This window comes from Linepithema humile, chromosome 3 (genome assembly GCF_040581485.1).
Source record: "Linepithema humile isolate Giens D197 chromosome 3, Lhum_UNIL_v1.0, whole genome shotgun sequence".
Taxonomy (NCBI): domain Eukaryota; kingdom Metazoa; phylum Arthropoda; class Insecta; order Hymenoptera; family Formicidae; genus Linepithema; species Linepithema humile.
In genome coordinates, this window is record NC_090130.1 from 16844013 (window position 1) to 16861936 (window position 17924).

Consider the following 17924-nt stretch of genomic DNA (forward strand, 5'->3'; position numbering starts at 1 on the left):
GAATTCTGTTACATAATTAATTTTGTACATTTATATTAACTTAATTACATATTAACAAAAATATTTTACATTATAACACAATTATTTTGTTTTATATCACACTTATATTCTGTGAAACATATGTTTTATTAGTAATATTAGAAAATAACTAACATAAGTAATGCGTTAGATATCACAATTACGTTATGTAAAACATAAGTGTCATTTCAAATATTTTAACTAAATTATTTTATGTTTAACATGTCTTTGATTTGATATCATTGTTTTTTTCGCATTATTTGTAAAAATTTTAACAAAACCGTGATATAAAGCCAAAGATATTTCATATTAACTATCCATGGCTTTATATCAATGGGGCAGTCAAACCGAAGACATGTTACAACAAAAAATAGTTTAGTTTGATTATTCGAAATAAAACATTTGTTTCACAGAATGTAAGTGTGATAAAAAATACTTGTGTTAAAATGTAAGATAATTTAGATAATATACAACTGACTTAATATAAATGTTACATCCGAAATGTGCAAAAATAATTGAAAAATAATCTCAATTCTGTCACATAATTAATTTTGTACATTTATAAAAAAGTAAGTGATATAGCACAAAAATTCATAATTGATAAAGTGTGGCCAAGTTCCAAAAAAGACACTCCAATATGTTCATATTTTAATAATTATCTAAATTTTTAATATATCACCAACATGAAAAGTAACTGATATGTTATTCAAGGTGCGAATTCAAAATAAACACATAAAATATTCATAAAATGTATAAATAAAACTGATCAAAATTTGATTTAAAAAAATTTAATTAAAATAACAAAATATTTATTAAAAAATACAAAAAAACTTGGCGCTGCTAACGGGCTTCGCCCCTCCCCTTTAATCGCCCTCTCCAGCGCAGCCCCTCGCGCCATCCCCCCTTCACCCCCGTTGAGGGGTCCCACCGCCCCTCCACCCTTCTTTACACCTCAAAGTATTATGAGACAATGAAAATGAGTAATAATGTAATATATAGAATAATTAATTGACATCATGTAATTAATTGACATTATGTAAGTTAACATGTTGTTCGGTGTGGCAGCGCCAAGTTTTTTTGTATTTTTTAATAAATATTTTGTTATTTTAATTAAATTTTATTCAATCAAATTTTGATCAGTTTTATTTATACATTTTATGAATATTTTATGTGTTTATTTTGAATTTGCACCTTGAATAACATATCAGTTACTTTTCATGTTGGTGATATATTAAAAATTTAGATATTTATTAAAATATGAACATATTGGAGTGTCTTTTTTGGAACTTGGCCACACTTTATCATTTATGAATTTTTGTGCTATTTTATTTTCCTTGCTCCCTATGTGCGTTTAAAAATGACATCTAATTACTTACAGCAACTTCCTATGTGACACCCTGTACATTCGAGTATCAAAACATTCTCCGTTATTATATATTTGGGCACGCACAATCGATTGAGCCTATTTTCAAATCGATCGACCCAGGTGTTACTGAGATCCGATAATCTCGCCTCCTCTCAGCTCGTGGTTTTGCGTGTAGAGACACGATCGCTCTTTCATCATTGCGCCTTGCGCGTGAACTGGGCGCGAGACACGTCCGTGTCTCTTGATAACCTGTAACGTTGCCATCTCTTAGGCTCTAGATCAAATGGGTGAAGCATAAGTTCCTTTTTTCGCGTAAAGAATTATCGAGCAGATCTCCCCGAGAAGATCGCGTAATTAAATTGTAGTATTAGTTTTAATTCAAATGATTCGAACGACACCAAGAGCAGCCGCCATGGAGAAGACGCTTCCTGGCCAAAATGTGCCCGTGACAGAGTCCTCAAAATGTCTGTTGCACGCGAGACCGACGCGCGACCCCCTATGCCCAATCCGTCACCGACGGATGCGGGAAGCGCAATAGGGAGCAGGGGAACAACCACCAAAAGAAGAAAAACACCCGAGCGCACCCCGTCACAAAATCCTGCCACCGGAAATGCAACCGGTGGCGCAGTGGGTGTTGCGCACGTCGGTCCTCAGAGAGACCGCAGCAAGATCGGAGCGCTCTCACCCTCACCACCCCTCAACACAGGTGACGGGGGCGACGAGGACCACCACCGGAAGAGGGGGGACAGTGAAGAGATTGTCCAACAACACTCCACCGCAGATCAACGCGGTGGGTATAAGAACCATGAGCCGGGCAGTCAGCGCACCGACAGTGAAGAGCAGTACGCGACAACGGACAACCCCGGTCAGGCCAACAACCGAGGAGGCGTCGAGGGGAGCACGGACCGCCACGTTAAGCGCGGAGAAGAAGCCCGGTGCCCCACCCCCCTCCCAACGAAAAATGTGACACCACCGCCGACGCTAACAAGGAGAACACCAGAGATTACCGCCTCCGATTTATTCTAAGCCACGCCGCTTAGCTGCCAATCTGTTCTTATTGCACGATACATTACGCGCACGTAAATCTTTAAACGCGTTTTTTCGCAAATGTTTGAGAAGTGGATCCTATTATTTATGATAAATTAGTGGGAGGGTACTTTTACAACATATATAAAATTCAGCGAAATCGGAGGGGGCAATCTCTGGTGTTCTCCTTGTAAAGAACACGGGATCTCCGATGTCGCAGAATTCGGGGAGCGCCCCGCAAACGAAATCTGTGGGCAGCTAGACGCCCTCCATAAGAGCCCCGAGTCCGCCACTTCCATCTCCAGGTGCGACGGCAGGGCCCGTTGCCACAGTCCATCTCGTGGCCACTACTGCGACGTCGGCCACATCGATGACGATGACGACGACGACGGTGACAAGAACAATGTGCCGGAGTCCCATTTTGCCAACGGGGCAGCCGACACCAACGAGGGGGACGTCGCCTCCCTCACCAATTACACCCCCGTCCACCGAAGAGACGGCACCAATCGTCGTGGAGGCTAGGAGGTCCTACACATCGACCCAGCTGCCATCTAGGGCAGCGGTGGCCGGAATCCATCGTGGTGCAGCCCGACTCAGAGAACAGCGAGAGGGACGTGGAGGGGCCATGGAGGATGTGCCCGGGGCAAAGAGCGAAAAGAGCGCCGACTCTTAAACGATGGTTCGCCCGCGGGCGAGTCACCGGTCACAACGGCAACGGTTGCGCGCGCGATGCCCGTGTTGCCGCTTGCAGCGCTGGTGAATTCTTTTGATTTCCTGTTAAGAGAAGAGAAGGATCTGCCTCTCAGAGTACATGGGATACGGCGAGGCGAGGTGACTCCGCCGAGGGCGCGAGAAAGACGAGACAACCGGGCGAGTACTGGTGAGTCTAACGCCGCTTATCCGAATGCTCCCGTAGCTGTCCGCGAAGTAATGGGTCGTCAACGACGCTCGAGGACCCGCGTACAGGTCGCCGGGGAGGACGGAGCATCTGTCGTCCGTGTGGACCCAGGAAGGTACGGGGCGAATTTGCGCCGGCCGCAACGTCCGCTTGCTCCGCTTAATCGATTGCCCCGTCGTCAGTTGGCGCAAGCGAATGCCGTAAAGCAGCGCAAGCGAGCGAGGCTGGCTGCGCGAGACGCTCTGATCGAGCGAGCAGCGATGATTGAGACGACTGCAGACCTGAAGGAGTACGCGGCTCTTGTCGCGGTCTTCTTCGGGGAGATGTCTGGTGCCCGAGATCGCCCACGGAGGAACGGGCGGCCTCAAGGGAGCGGTAGAAGCGCGCCGAAGTAGCCGCCGATAAGAGAGACGGCACCAGGGCGGAAGGAGGGGGGGGGCCCTGCTTCTGCCGCTCGCCTCCCTTGAGGCCGCCCGTTCCTCCGTGGGCGATCTCGGGTACCAGACATCTCCCCGAAGAAGACCGCGACAAGAGTCGCGTACTCCTTCAGGTCCGCAGTCGTCTCAATCATCGCTGCTGTACTCCCCCGGGTACCAGCTGCCCCCAATTTAATTTTATGAATTTGGGAGAAGGGCGCGTGGGCTGGGTGCACGAAGCAACTCGTATTTAGACCCTGTACAGGAGAAACCACCGCAAAGCAGTGCGAGAAGTACTACAGGACCCCGCTGACTTTTACCAGGTGCCAAAGCAGCGGGTGCACCAGTACTTCAAGCAGTTATACTGCGACCAGGGCCGACTGGATAGCGCCAAAGCGGAGGAGGAACACGTTGAACCCTCGACGCCGAAAGATGTTGCGCGCCTCACGGATCCCTTCGCGGAACGAAAGGTGGACCGCCGGCTTCGGCATGACTAATTCTGCGCCGGAGCCTGACGGTGTTACTTACCGTGACCTCCGCAGAGCGGATCCTGAAGTGCGCTTATTAGCAGCGCTGTTTAACATCTGCATCCGGCAGTCCCCGCGTCCTGGAAGACCTCCAACAACTGTGTTAATTTTTAAGAAACAAAACCGCGACGATTTGAAAAATTGACGCCCTTTCGCTCTTTGCGACACTATGCCGAAGTTCGCCGCTCTCGTGGCCAATCGTTTCACAGACTAGGGTCGACCAGGAAAAACTTAGTTTAGCACAGAAGAGGTTCCTGTGGGACAAGGGGTGTTATGAGCATAACTTTATCTTGCAGGAGATCCTGACTGATGCGCAGAGGAACCGCAGACAGGCGGTTGTCGTGTGGCTGGACCTTTCCAACGCGTTTGGCTCGGTCCCGCATGCGACGATCCGCTGCGCTTTCGTCCGAGCTGGCGAGCCGCGGAAAGTCATAGAAATATGGCGATCCATGTACGACAATTGCACGACTCGGGTTCGCACCGTCGAGGGCTACACCGCGTCCAACACCGCGCTATCAACATTCGCTTGGGAGTAATCCAAGGTTGTACGCTGAGCCCCATCGCCTTTGACCTCGCCATCGATTCGATGCTGCGTATAGCTGCCGGGGCGGAGGCGGAGTATGATCTGAATGGGATGAAAATGGGGGAAGGCCTATTTGGCCTACGCGGACGACATTGCACTGGTGTCCGACACGCCTGAGGGAATGGAGCGGCTTCTAGCCGAGTGGCCTTCACTTAAACACCGTACAATTAGACACCGTGCAAAGACACAGTGCAAATAAACACGATACTTTGCACACGGTTCTATTAGGCACCGTTCAGTTGCGCACCGTTCACTTGCATACCGTTCAGTTGCGCACCGCTCACTTGCACACCGCTCACTTAGACACCGCTTATTTGCACACCGCTCAATTAGACACAGAAAGATGCGCACCGCTCACTTGCACACTGCTTACTTAGACACCGTTTATTTGTGCACCGCTCAGACACAGAAAGATGCGCACCGTTTTCTTGCACACTACTCATTTAAACACCGTTTATTTGCACATCGTTTATTTGCGCACGAAAAGACGTGCCCTGTTTATTAGGACGCTTAAAATATACACTCTTTGAATATGTAATAAGTGTGAAATAAAATAAAAATTAATTTTGGAAAAATATGATTAGTGTTCTTATTTTATTTCAGTAAATATATATGCAACTGAAAGTTAAAAACCTCGCGTGGAAAGTTGCAAACCCATATAGAATCTCGCTTTGCGTGGAAAATGTATGCGTGACGGCAGTGTTCTGCCCCCCCCCCCCCCGGCGCTATACTTTTTTTTTTTTTTTTTTGGTATGGCAGGGGAAATCCTTTATGGATACCCACGGGTTTTGGGGGGAGACCCGTGAGTTATGTGGGAATCTCCTGGGGATAAATCCGAGGCATACCCTCTAAACCCCTGCCGGTAGCCTTCCTACACCGTTTAGAGGGAGGGTGAGGCATCACCAGAAGTATTCTTCTCACCCTCTCTCAGGTCTGACCGCCTCGCGGTCTCTTCTCGGAAAGGAGCGGGGATTTAATTCCCCCTCTTTCATGTTTCCCGTTTTTATCGGAAAAGGCCGGACTACCGCGACCTTTCCCCGCCCTTCCGTGTTTATTGGGGGGCTGAGGCCAGTCAGGAGCCCCCGCTCCTGGCTGACCCCCCGCCGAAAGGTGGAGAAGCCATAGAATTCCTATAATTCCACCTTCCGCCTGTCCGAGTTGCGAGGGCCTTGTTTGGGCCCTCCCACGGGGTCCTCCCCGGGGCTTGGTGAACATCACCGCCCGGGAAGGCCCCATTTATCACCTGCCCCCTTGGGGGTGGGGAGATTGAGATGGCGGTAGCTGAGGAGAAGAAGCATCGTCTCTCCCTCCCATCGCTTCCCCTCTCCTCACTCTTTCCGCCTCCTCCTTCTGCGACATTACTCTGTCGCAGAATTCGGAGGCGGCTCTCCATTTGTCCTCTCCCTCTAGCATTGCTCTCACCAATGCCGGTAGGGAGAGATCCTCGCCGACCACTGCGGTCAGAACCCGACGCTCTTTCTCCCACGCTTCACACTTCGTGAGAGGGTGCTGCGCCGAGTCCCGACCGGCCGCACAGTGGTGGCACTCGGTTGTATACTCCCTTCCTATCCTACACAGGTAATCACCGAAACATCCGTGCCCGGTGAGTACCTGCGTAAGGTGGAACCCAATTCCGTGTCCCCTCCTGTGCGCCCATTCCGGGAGACAGGGTTGGATGGCCTGGGTGGTCCATCTGCCCGCCGTGGAGCCAATTAAGGAGGCCTGCCACGCCTCCATGGCTCTTTGACGGGCATCTTTCTTGAGCCTGGCCACGGCTCGTGGTAATAGGCGGGCGCTCCCGTGCCGGTCCGGGTCTCTCGTACGCCGATATATTTCGGCATACAAGGTCGCCAGAAACTCGACCGGAAGCCTGCCAGAATTGTGGCTGCCGCGAACGACGTCGTGCAATAGGCCCTTATTAGCTTAATGGCCAGCCGGCGTTGCGGGCGATGTAGCATCGCCTTTATTCGCCGGCTGGCCACGGCCCTGTCGGCCCACGCCGGCGCTCCATAAAGAAGCACCGACTGCACGACGTTCGCATAGAGTCTGCGGACTCCGTTGTTCGGACCACCCAAGTTCGGTAGGAGACGACCCAAAGCCGCCGCCATCCTATCCGCTTTGGGGGTTATCCCAGCGAAGTGCTGCTCAAACCCCCAAAATCCATCCAGGGTGAGGCCCAGATATTTCATCTGGGTCCCCACCCGGACACGGACTTCCCCTACCCACATTAGCGGCATTCGCCGCATTTCGGACCTCTCTCCAGCTCTTCCCCCGAGCCACCACCAGCGTGTCGTCTGCATAACACAGCAGACGACAGCCCGGAGGAAGCGCCGTGCAGAGCACTCTGTCATAAGCGAGGTACCAAAGTAGGGGTCCGAGTACCGACTTCTGAGGAACCCCGCAGCAGACTTTCCTCCGGCTTACCCGCTCCAGCTGATCTTTCAGCTGGAGCGTCTTGTCGCGGAAGTAGTCTCAAAGGACCTCTCTTATGTATGGGGGGAAGCCATGGAACTCGATGGCCTCCCCTACGTGTTCCCAGGGGAGGGAGTTGAAGGCGTTGACGATGTCCAGCGACACCGCCAACGCCACATCTCCCTCCCCTACAATTTGGTCCGAGAGGGCTCGCAGATGCGTAATCGCATCCGTTGTCGATCGGCCCTCCCAAAACCCAAATTGGTCCTCCGATAAGTCGGGATCATCCCGCGACAGGTGCTGGACGATTCGGCCGGCAATTATCCTCTTGAACAATTTGCCGACCTCGTCCAGCAGGCATATCGGCCTGTAAGCCGAAGGTTGCTCCACCGGTTTCCCCTCCTTGCGAAGGAGCACCAGATTCGCTCTCTTCCACAAGGACAGGAAGGCGCCCGTCCTGAGACATGTATTGTACATTCTTCTCAGGCGGGCACCCACCACGCCAAAAGCCAAGGCCCATGCTCGACCGGAGACTCCGTCCGGGCCAGGGGCCTTGCCAGTAACTCCCAGCCTTTTGGCCGCCTCAGAGAGCTCCCTCTCAGAGATCTCCAGGTCCTCAGACCAGGGGGTGGGATCCCTCCTAGGGGGATGTAAATATCCCTAATTGGGAATAAACTCCCCACCACCTGGTCGAGGAACCCGGGGTCCAGCGTCTTCGAGATTGGGGGCGCCGCCGGTCTCAGCCTGTTGAGTACCAAGCGATACGGACGCCCCCAAGGGTCCCGGTCGAGTTTCGCCAACAACTCTTCCCAGGCCTTGGCCTTGGCCCTGCCGATGGCTAGTCGCAGCGAGCCCCTTGCGGCCAGGTATTCGCTGCGCTTTTCGGCAGTGTTCTCCTCATCTCCTCCCGCCTTTCGTCGGGCTCTGAGGAGATCGCGTCTGGCAGCGTTTACTCGCCTCCGCAGATCCGCGATCTCCTCCGTCCACCAGTAAGCCGCCCAACGAGGGGCGGGCTTTGATCGGGGCATGGCCGCGTCGCAAATACGCTCGGCCATGTCCCCGATCTCCTCGGCTTCGGCCTCGGTGTCGACGAGGTCGGGAGGATCCGTCCACGTTTCCACCAAGGCCGCCGCCACCAGTTTGTCCTGGTCTAAACGGGCCAGGGCCCATCTTCTTGGGGGTTTATCGCCCTTTTGTTGATGGCGGCGGATCAGCACCTCCTGGGGGGTGGCAGTCAGGACCATCTCTATGTGGAGATGGTCCGAATAGGACTCTCGGTCCGCCACCCTCCAGTTTCCTACCAAGTGTGCCGCCCGGGGGGATGCCCACGTCAAGTCAACGATGGACTCCCCTCGAGGGTGAACACAGATGCTTTCGGACCCCCTGTTTAGTAATAGAAGGTCCAGCTCCGCCGTCCAGTCCAACACGGCCTCACCCCTGCTGTTGGTGCGCCGGGAACCCCACGCCCGTGCCCAGGCGTTAAAGTCTCCGGCCACCAGTACGGGATGGGGGAAGCATCGGCAAATGCCAGCCCCCATTGTCCGCAGTTGCTCCAAAAATTCGGGATGAGGCCGTCTTGGCGGGGCATAGACCTCCATCACATGGAAGGCACCCCACCGCGCCATAACGAACCCCACTTCCCGTTCCACAAGGGTAAGGGGGGAGCACGGGGAGTGCCTCCTCACGATGACGACGGAGTCGCCCGAGGCTGAGACCCAATTGGGGTTGGAGTCCAGCACCCGGTACGGCTTCGCCACCCCCAGTCCTGCGTCACGCTCGCACAGGTCCGCTAGGAAAAGATCCTAGGCCCGGCGAGCGTGATTCAGATTGGCCTGAAGGAGCTTCGTGGACATTATTAGTTCTTTTGAACCTGTCCTTCCTTCAGGCCAACCTTCCCGGCTTCTTCGGCGGCAGCCGGCGATGGATCAACGTCCGTGCTCTCAATGAGGGAATTAGATTCCCCCATAATGGGCGACGTCGCCGCTGCCGCCGGTTTTTCCGCCTTCTTAAGAGGAGGGATGGGTGTCGGTGTGGCTACCCCCCCCCCCTCTTCTTTTAGCCCTCTTTAAGATGCTTGCATGCCGGCCCCCCCATACGGTGGAAGGCCGGGCGTCCCGCGTTATAGCACACGGCGCATCTTGTCGGTGCCATGCACGTACAGGCCTTGTGCCCCGACACACCGCAGCGGTAGCATAGACCGCTTCAGTCCGCGGTCGTGTTGGGGCACTTCGCCCTAACATGGCCCCTCTCCAGGCATTTAAAACACTGGAGAGGGCGCACCTCCAGTAGCTCTACACGGGCTCTGTAGAGCCCTTCTATCGCAATGTGCCCCTCCTGGGCGACCTTGTTGGCCGCCCTGAAGGGACACTTTACCCAGGCCGTAGGAAGGCCTCTGGGGGTAAGGGAGAGTTTAAAGTCCCCCACCTTAACCTTGGTGAAGGAGCATCCTCCCTTCTCCGCCACAGCCTGGGCAACGCTTTTGGCCGTGGCCGACTGCACCAGATCCCGGATACGGATCTCCCCCATTTTCTGGGGTCGGTTGATCCGTATTTCGGGTCTGTCCGCGAACAGGTTGCATATCTCTTGTGCCAACCTGTCCGCGTGCTCCTTGCCATTGGGGCCCGGTATCTCGAAAATAAGGGCCCCAGTTTGGCCCTGTTTGGGCTTGATCTGGGAGATCCCCATCTCTTTGATGGGGATCTCCTTTGTGGCTTTTGCCAGCACCGCGGCGTATTCTCCCTCTGGGCACGTGAGGGTAACCGCCGCGGTGTTAAGCACCTTCCTTTTCTTCTTCCCGTTCTCTCCCCTGGTGCCCGGTTTGGGCGGAGAGGAAGGAAATTTGGGGGCAGTTTTGGGAGCCACCTTTGTGACCCCTTGGGCGCCCTTTGCCGCTACGGTGGGAGGGGTCTCCCTCTTTTTCCTTCTCTTCGCCACCTCCGTATATAACGGAGGTGATGGTTCTTGCTGTTGCTGCCGCTGCTGTTGTTGTACGCCGGCAGCGACAGCTGGAGAGGCTTTTTCTCCGGGAGGGATTGATTGCCCCGGTTTAACAATCAGGCCTTTCTTTCCCTCCTTAGGGGGAGAGGAAGGGTCGGCAGTGGGCTGTCGCACAGCGGCGGACTGCGCCGATTCCTTCCTCTTCCCCTTCTTTCCGCTCTCCCTCTTTGAATCCCCGGCTGAGGGAGCCACCCTCTTAACGGAGGGTGGACCCGTACTGCCAGGAGGTTTGGAGGGAGGCGGGTCAGGCAAGGAGGGGAGCCTATCTCCTAGGAGCTCCTTCACAATACGGGGGAGCATTTCCCCGACCTGTTTAACCACCTCCTGCACAATGGTGCCAACTAGGCCACCGTGCAAGAGGGTGTTTCTTGTTACCACCGGCAAAGGGTGGTCAACCAACACTTTTACGATCCCCATAATCGGAGGTCTCTTTGCCGGGAAGTTAACGAGGTCTTCCCTAGTGATTGTCATCGTGGGAGAGGGCTCCGGAGGTGGGACCTCCACCGACTCCCCCATGATGATTTCCTCGTCCGCGTTGTCCTCCTTTGCAACCCTGGCCCTGGACCGGGTGTTAATAGGTGAGAGAGGAGGGGAGATTCTCTCTCTTTCCTCCCTCTCCCTACGGAGGTCAGCGACCTCTTTCTCCAGGCGGCGGTTTGCCGCTAGGATCTTCTCCGCGTGCGCGTTGGCGGGGGAGGGGCCCTTCCCGCTACGGGGTCGTCTCTTTCCTCTCTCTCCGCGCGTTCCGCCAGGGTCGCTGCGCCTGCTTCGAGGGAGGAAGCCGCAACATAAAGGAGTTTAGCAAGGCTCCCCTTGAGACCTTTCGAGACCCCGGCGACCTCAAGGATAGAGTCCGTGCTCACCTTGAGGTCGTCCAGGATCTGTTGGACCGGCGCCAATTTACACTGCGCGACCTTGCTTTTTATCATGCCCACGTGCTTGTGGTATCGCTCGGTAATTCGGCCCGTCTCATGATGAGGATTCATTGTCCTTTCGGAGACCTTGCGGTGGAGCTCTTCGATCCGTTCCACGGCCTTCTTCTTTTTTTTTCGGGCGGTGTGCTGCCCTACTTGTAAGGGATTCTTCGCGGGGCGTCCCCTAGGATCCTCCTTCCTGGCCTGGGCCTTGAGGATCTCCTGATCCTCTTCGTCGGAGGACAAGAGGTCACCCCTTCTTGCCCTCTTCTCCCTCTTTTTCCTCCTCTCGTCGGAGGAGGGAGAATCAGGGCAGGTGGTGATCCCCTCCTTGCTTTTCCTAGGCCTCTTGGCCCCTGTCGACGATGCGCTGGTTCTGGTGACGGACGAGAATCTGGTCTTGTATCCGTCATCGTCGGAGCAGAGGTCGACGGATGGAGCCCCGCAAAAGAGGCTCTCCTCCGACTCCGCCCGAGATAAACCCTGCGGTCGCTTCGGAGACCCGGCACGAGACGGATCTCGTGATGTAGCCGGAGTAACCGCAAGGGTGCCCTTCTTCGACCTTGGACAAGGTCGGTAAGGAGGGGAGAGGGAGGGGGGTAGATCCCCCTCCGTCCCTCTCCCCATCATCTCGTCACCTGAGTCAGCGCCCCCTCTCAATCTCAATACCGAGACTTGAGATAAGACGCCTGACTCTGGAAACATCCTGGATGCCTCCTCTCCCGTTCCCCCAACTACGAGAGTTGGTCTCTCGGTTGAGAAACTCGGTTTCTCGGGCGCGAGATATACCTCCTAATGACCACTATTATTTTTCTTTAAGAGCAACATTTTTTTTTCAATCCCACTACCCACTGCGGCTCCGCTGACCGGGCATGCTCTCCAAGTTCCGAGTTCCCCCGGGAAGTCAGCATATGGCGCGGGCACCGAGAATAAACATCCGGTGCACTGGCCTCCGGCCCCTTACTTACCCCTGGTTTTATCCAGGGGCTTTCGGGGGTCCCACACCTCCGACAATGTGGGCACCGCAGTGGGCGCAGCTACGCGGGGGGCCCCACGGACGGTTGGAGCGGGGAGTGTTGCGACCCACTCCGCGCCTTACCCGCCGTGGCGACCAGCAAACAGACTCCTCGACCGATTACTCCGGAACCGGTAGTAATCGGTCCTCACTGCTAAACCCTGCCTCGGAATACTTCCGAACGGCCCGAGCAGCTACCCTCCGCCTTCCGACCCCGCCTCGAAATGGCCCAGCCCGACGAGCCCGGAAGTTCCGGGACATCGACGGCCCGTCGCTCTCTTTCACGACCGCGTACTCGAGGACCACGTCCACGAGCCGTTTGATCGGAGAGGAAGAGCCGCCATTGTGGGACACCGCTTCTCCCCCATGCTAGGCCGCACCCTTTCCTCTCCCAAAACCGGAAGAGGAAGAGTCGGCCCCAGACACAAGGAAGACCGGCACCCACATCCACCCCTTTAGGCGAGGTCACCGAAGTGACCCACCAGAGATCCGTCCCTCCGGAGCAGCAGCCCCGGCTAGGACAGGTCTCGACTCTGGGGGGAGCACTCCCCTGACCAGCCGCCTCACAGGGCTAACGAGCCTGGCCGCCCGTGCACGGAGGAGAGATGGAAATCTCCCCTTAACGGTGCCGTGCCACCGGGCGATTGAAGTCAGGGCCGCCAACCCCTACCGGCAATTGGAATAAATCCCTGAGGGAGTTGCCGGGCTCCCGTTCCCTCCATAAAAGGAACCGTGCGCTCTTAGCACCGTGAAAAGACCCCAATGGGCCATCCCACGGTGAGCCTCCTCACCACGACAAGGTGGCGCACAACGAGGAGGAAAAGTGGTGTGCCTTGGCTCATCAACGAAGGTTTGATGGAAAACCTACAACCTTTAGTGACGACAGAGTCGTCCCATTCTTGAGTTTTTTTCAATTATGGGAACCCCCTAACCCAGGTTTTATAACGGAGTTTTCCTTCTCCGGGTTGCATAACGAGTTTTTCCTTCCCCGAGGCGATCTTTAAGCCTGGATCCCGGCCAGCTGGTTATTTCCATTTGAGATTTTTCACTAGGAGATGTTCTCAAACCCCCGGTTGTTTAACGAGGCTATCCATCCTCGGGGCGATCTTTGTTTAGCCTGGATCCCGGCCAGCTGGTTATTTCCATTTGGGATTTTTCACTAGGAGGTGTCCTCCGACCCCCGGTTGTTTAACGAGGTTTTTCTTCCTCGGGACGCTCTTTGTTTAGCCTGGATCCCGGCCAGCTGGTTATTTCCATTTCAGATTTTTCATCAGGAGGTATTCTCAAACCCCTGATTTTTTAACGAGGTTTTCCTTTCTCGGGACGATCTTTGTTTAGCCTAGACCCGGCCAGCTGGCTATTTCCATTTGAGACTTTTCATCAGGAGATATCTCAAACTCCCGGTTTTTGTGACAAGGTTTTTCTTCCTCGGCTTTTTAGGGCATGCAGGCTGGCGGAGGGGAAAGGGGAGAGGGTGAGAAGGGAGAGGGAGAAGAAAAGGAAAAGGAGACAGTCTACAGAGGCCTATTTTGAGGTTTCTCCCCTCAGTTTTTTTTTCAGAGTTGTACTTCTCTGGCCAAATTTTAGGTCATAAGGTGAAGTGCAAGCCTCAGAGCCTTTTTTGGGTATAGCACCCCAAGTTTTTGTAACGAAGTTAAGCTTCTCCGGGTGTGCTCTTAGACCCCGCATCTCCACAAATGGATTTGCGGGGAGCCCCAGCACTACGACAAGGTGGCACACCGTCGCCAGGGTCGCTATACTTTGTCCGTATGACAGGTTTCCTAACCTGTAAAGTCGTCAACTTTTAATGGTAAATATCTTGCTTTGCGAAACAGAGCAACACTTTTTTCAAATAGAAAAGTTTTATTTCACATAAAAACGCGTTGAATAAGCCTAATTGGATCAAAATCGCTGGTGAGGTAGCGATACTGTATAGTTACCTTCTTTTTAAATTCCATTTTTATCTAAACTATACCATCTTTTATTTGTTCTTATACAGTATAAAATATATAAAGCGTGCTAAAAGCAATGTAAAGCTCATGACAATACCTTTTGGTTACATAGATATATGAATGTATTTCACTTTGACACATATTATAACCTTCAAATGTGTCATCTTTATACGATTTCACACTTTTGCATATACAGCGTGTGTCAAAAGTTCCGGGACGGCTAGATAATTTGAAAAATACGCATTACAGAGGAAAATAACTTCGACAAAAGTTGTAGGATTTTTCTCGGGCAATCCGATGGTGACCTTAGATTTGGCCTTGCCCGTGACCTTCAAGGTCATTTCAAGGTCAAATTAAATTTTTTAAATAGAAACCCCTATTTTTTATTCCAAAATCTAATAGCTGGTGTCAGGAGCTTTTCAAAACACTATAATGAAGTTATTTTTTATTAAGTACTTTTCGAGTTATGAGGCTTGAAAGTTACAGTATTTTGACATAAAATACAAAATATCTTGTAAAACATTCAATTTTCGGAAATCTTACTTTAATACTTTTATGCGCAAAATAATGAGACAAATCAATTGGTATAAAGAAAACACATAGTTGCTTTCAAGAAAAAAATATGTAATTTGCAACATGCAACTGCATACTTTTTTTAAAAACCAATGTGTTTTCTTTATACCAATTGATTCGTCTCATTATTTTATGCATAAAAGTATTAAGGTAAGATTTCCGAAAATTGAATGTTTTACAAGATATTTTGTATTTTATGTCAAAATGCTGTAACTTTCAAGTCTCATAACTCGAAAAGTACTTAATAAAAAATAACTTCATTATAGTGTTTTGAAAAGTTTTCGCCATTTAGCGATGCCTTGCCTGGTAGAGGCTGAGCCTTATTTTAGCGTCCCCAAAGAATTTTCGGTGAACCAAACACCCTACACCACAATTCGTGGCCTCCTGAAGGACCTCGGGAAAGTAAACCGGTTTCTGCTCACCCCGTGGCAGCGTATTGAAATTTTGAGTCGTATTTCATTTGGACACGTAACGACTGGACCCCGCTTGATTGGACACGTAGTAATGGACACGTTTAAATTGGACACCGCACGATTGGACACAATTATTGGCCACAGCACGATTGAACACCGCACGATTGGACACTACACGACTAAATACAATACGACTAGACATAGCATGCATACTGCAGGATTGGAAATCCCGTGATTGGACACCGAACGATTAAAAACTGCACGATTGGACACCACACAACGGGAAACTACCTTGCCGTGTGGCTAATGCTAAAGGCCATTACATATGAAGAAGCAATTTTTGGTCATAAATTAGTGGTCATAATTTGGTCGTCTTGTGTATAGGAATTAAGAAAATTTTATAATAGATATTTTATAATTTCCTACTTCACAATTCAGTTTATTATATTAGTGCTGTTACACACACACGTACGCGCGTGCGCGCGCGCGCACGCACGCACGCACGCACGCACACGCACATGCCAACGCACGCATACACAAGTAGTATAGCTAAGCGGGTTCTAACTCAGGATCAATGAGGAGGGTGCGGGGAAAAGAGGAAGAGTTGGATGGAGAGGGGATAATGACGTCATCATTTTGAAGGGAAGGGAGTAATGACGACATTACATTAGAAGAGAGAAGGTAATTACGTCATCGCTTTTCTTAGAATTGGAGGAGAGGGGGGTACTGACGTCATCGTTTTTTTTAGACTTGGTGGGGTATCAGATTACAGGAGGTATCAGATTACAACAGGAATATCAGGTTACACAAAGGCGGTAATTATTTTACGTCATCGCTATTTTTAGAATTTGCAGGTTCGTGCAGATTTACGGATTGTGTCATCGCTAATTTTAGAACAAAAGTCCTTAGCAACAGGCAGCATTTTGGGCGCCATTGTTGCGTCATCGCTATTTTTAGAGTACAGTCATCGCTATTTTTGAAATTTGCAGGTTCGTGCAGGTTTACGGATTACGTCATCAATATTTTTAGAATACAGTCATCGTTACTTTTAGAACAACAAGCGGGGTATATAAAACAAGTGAAAAAATATGAATCTTCAAAGTCATTCGCAATGGAAAAGGAGCGCGATCTTATCGTACGAGCAGCGAATATCAAAACGTTGGGAGAGTTTGTAACCAAACACGAGAGGTGGAGTGACCAGAGTCTGGTCACTCCACTGATCTTTTACATCACGCTGCTAATTGTTAATTTTATTTTTTCTTGCAACGAGTGTCCTATCACAATTGCCAGGCTTCTCGCTTGATGAGTGACAGGATGGATTTTGTTTATTCGCTTACAGTCCTGCGCAGCGCCGCCAATTATTGTTTTTATTTTTTATTGTGCAACGAGCGGTTCTGTCACGATTGCCAGGGATCTTGCTGGTGTCGTGACAAATCTTAATTTTTTGACGTGCAAGTTTTCTCACCATGCCGCGCACGAATTTTATTTTTTTTTTAACTCGCAACGGGTGTCGTGTCACGGACCAGGGTTCTCGCTGGGGTCAGTGACAGGATGATTTTCTGGTGATGCAAGTTCTACACCACGCCGCTAATTTCTATTTTTATTTTATATACCGCGACGAGCGGTCCTGTAACGATTGCCAAGGATCTTGCTATACTTTCCGCGCTCACTTGCGTTCGCGGAGTTGGATAGAAGAATCAAACATACTAACGCCGAATCTAGACTGTAACCGAACACGAGAGGTGTACTGACCAGACGTGACTTACCGGCTGCAGGCCTCAGCGCTTTCGCCATCTGGCTGTTACGGTCGCCAGCTGCTTTATCCTGTACCAGCAGCAAGATTGACTGTAGTTGCGCCGTGATGCCGTTCCTCAGGACAGTCTCCTCTAGGTGGCATCCGTCACCTAGATAGTAGAATGGTGTCCTTCGACGATCACGCATCTCTGTTCGCTAATCCGCCCTTTTCCTTTTATTTCAGGAGCTGCCGGAATGCCTCCCTCAGGTCAGCCGCATGGATCATCGCCGAAGCAAGTAGGTACGGATAGGTAAGTATAGTAATGAACTACTCACTTTGTTGGTTTTTACACAATAATAATAGTGGACGTTTATTGCACAACACAGTACATTTTAGCGGTAAGTGCTACGCTTCGCGAATCACAATTGTTTACATGACTCCTGTCAGCGTTGGTTCTTTAGCACTACCGCACTTAACTTATCGTTCGCGTTTACATTCAAGTTATCGCGACGATGATATTATCGAACTTCGTGTTACTCGCGATTCGCGCCTTGCGACGACATCGCGTCTTAACTATCGCAACTAAATCTTAACTGACTTTCGCGATGGACCCAACTCAACTCTCTGCGTTCTTTCGCGACTTATTTGCAACTACTCCTCTGACTTCTTTTCGCCGCACTTTTATATCTAGGGAGTCTCGGTTGTCCCTTTCTTCCAACCTTCAACCAATCACGGACTGGTAGCTGGAATTCCTCCAATGGCCCGAAAGGTCATTGAATCTTTTCATCCGGTACCGCTGGGTGAAGTTTTGTCTGCGTCAGGAAAGTATTAACCCATTGTTCTTTTATGGTCTTCTTCCGACGTAGTTTTTCGGTATCGACTGATGTTTTGGTTACGTAAATAAATAAAATTAAAGATATTTCGTCGACTAATTTTATCACGCAGCTTCTCATATATTTTCCGCGTGTTACGGACAAAAATTAAAACATCAAATTAAAATTGACTAGTTTTATTATTTATAAATGTATTTCTCGCCCTTTTCCTGAGTTATTTGCAATTTTAGTGAAAATAATAATTAA

The 17924-nt window shown here is 51.0% G+C and overlaps 1 protein-coding gene across 1 annotated transcript; it reads right to left on the bottom strand.

The window, feature by feature from the left end:
• Positions 1 to 6073: 6073 nt before the first annotated feature.
• LOC136998995 (uncharacterized) lies at positions 6074 to 7023 on the bottom strand. Its single transcript, XM_067352388.1, has 2 exons — positions 6833 to 7023; positions 6074 to 6719 (listed from the first exon to the last, which is right to left on the bottom strand). Exons 1-2 carry the CDS (start codon positions 7021 to 7023, stop codon positions 6074 to 6076), a joined length of 837 nt encoding a protein of 278 aa, XP_067208489.1.
• Between the last annotated feature and the right edge of the window lie 10901 nt (positions 7024 to 17924).

Bases quoted from the DNA above. Each gene is read 5' to 3' on its own strand.
- LOC136998995 (XM_067352388.1), bottom strand. From the start codon at position 7,023: ATGAAATATCTGGGCCTCACCCTGGATGGATTTTGGGGGTTTGAGCAG. The intron at 6,720-6,832 runs GTGGGCCGACAG...CGTTCGCGGCAG, and splicing joins CTTCTTTATGGAGCGCCGGC to CCACAATTCTGGCAGGCTTC.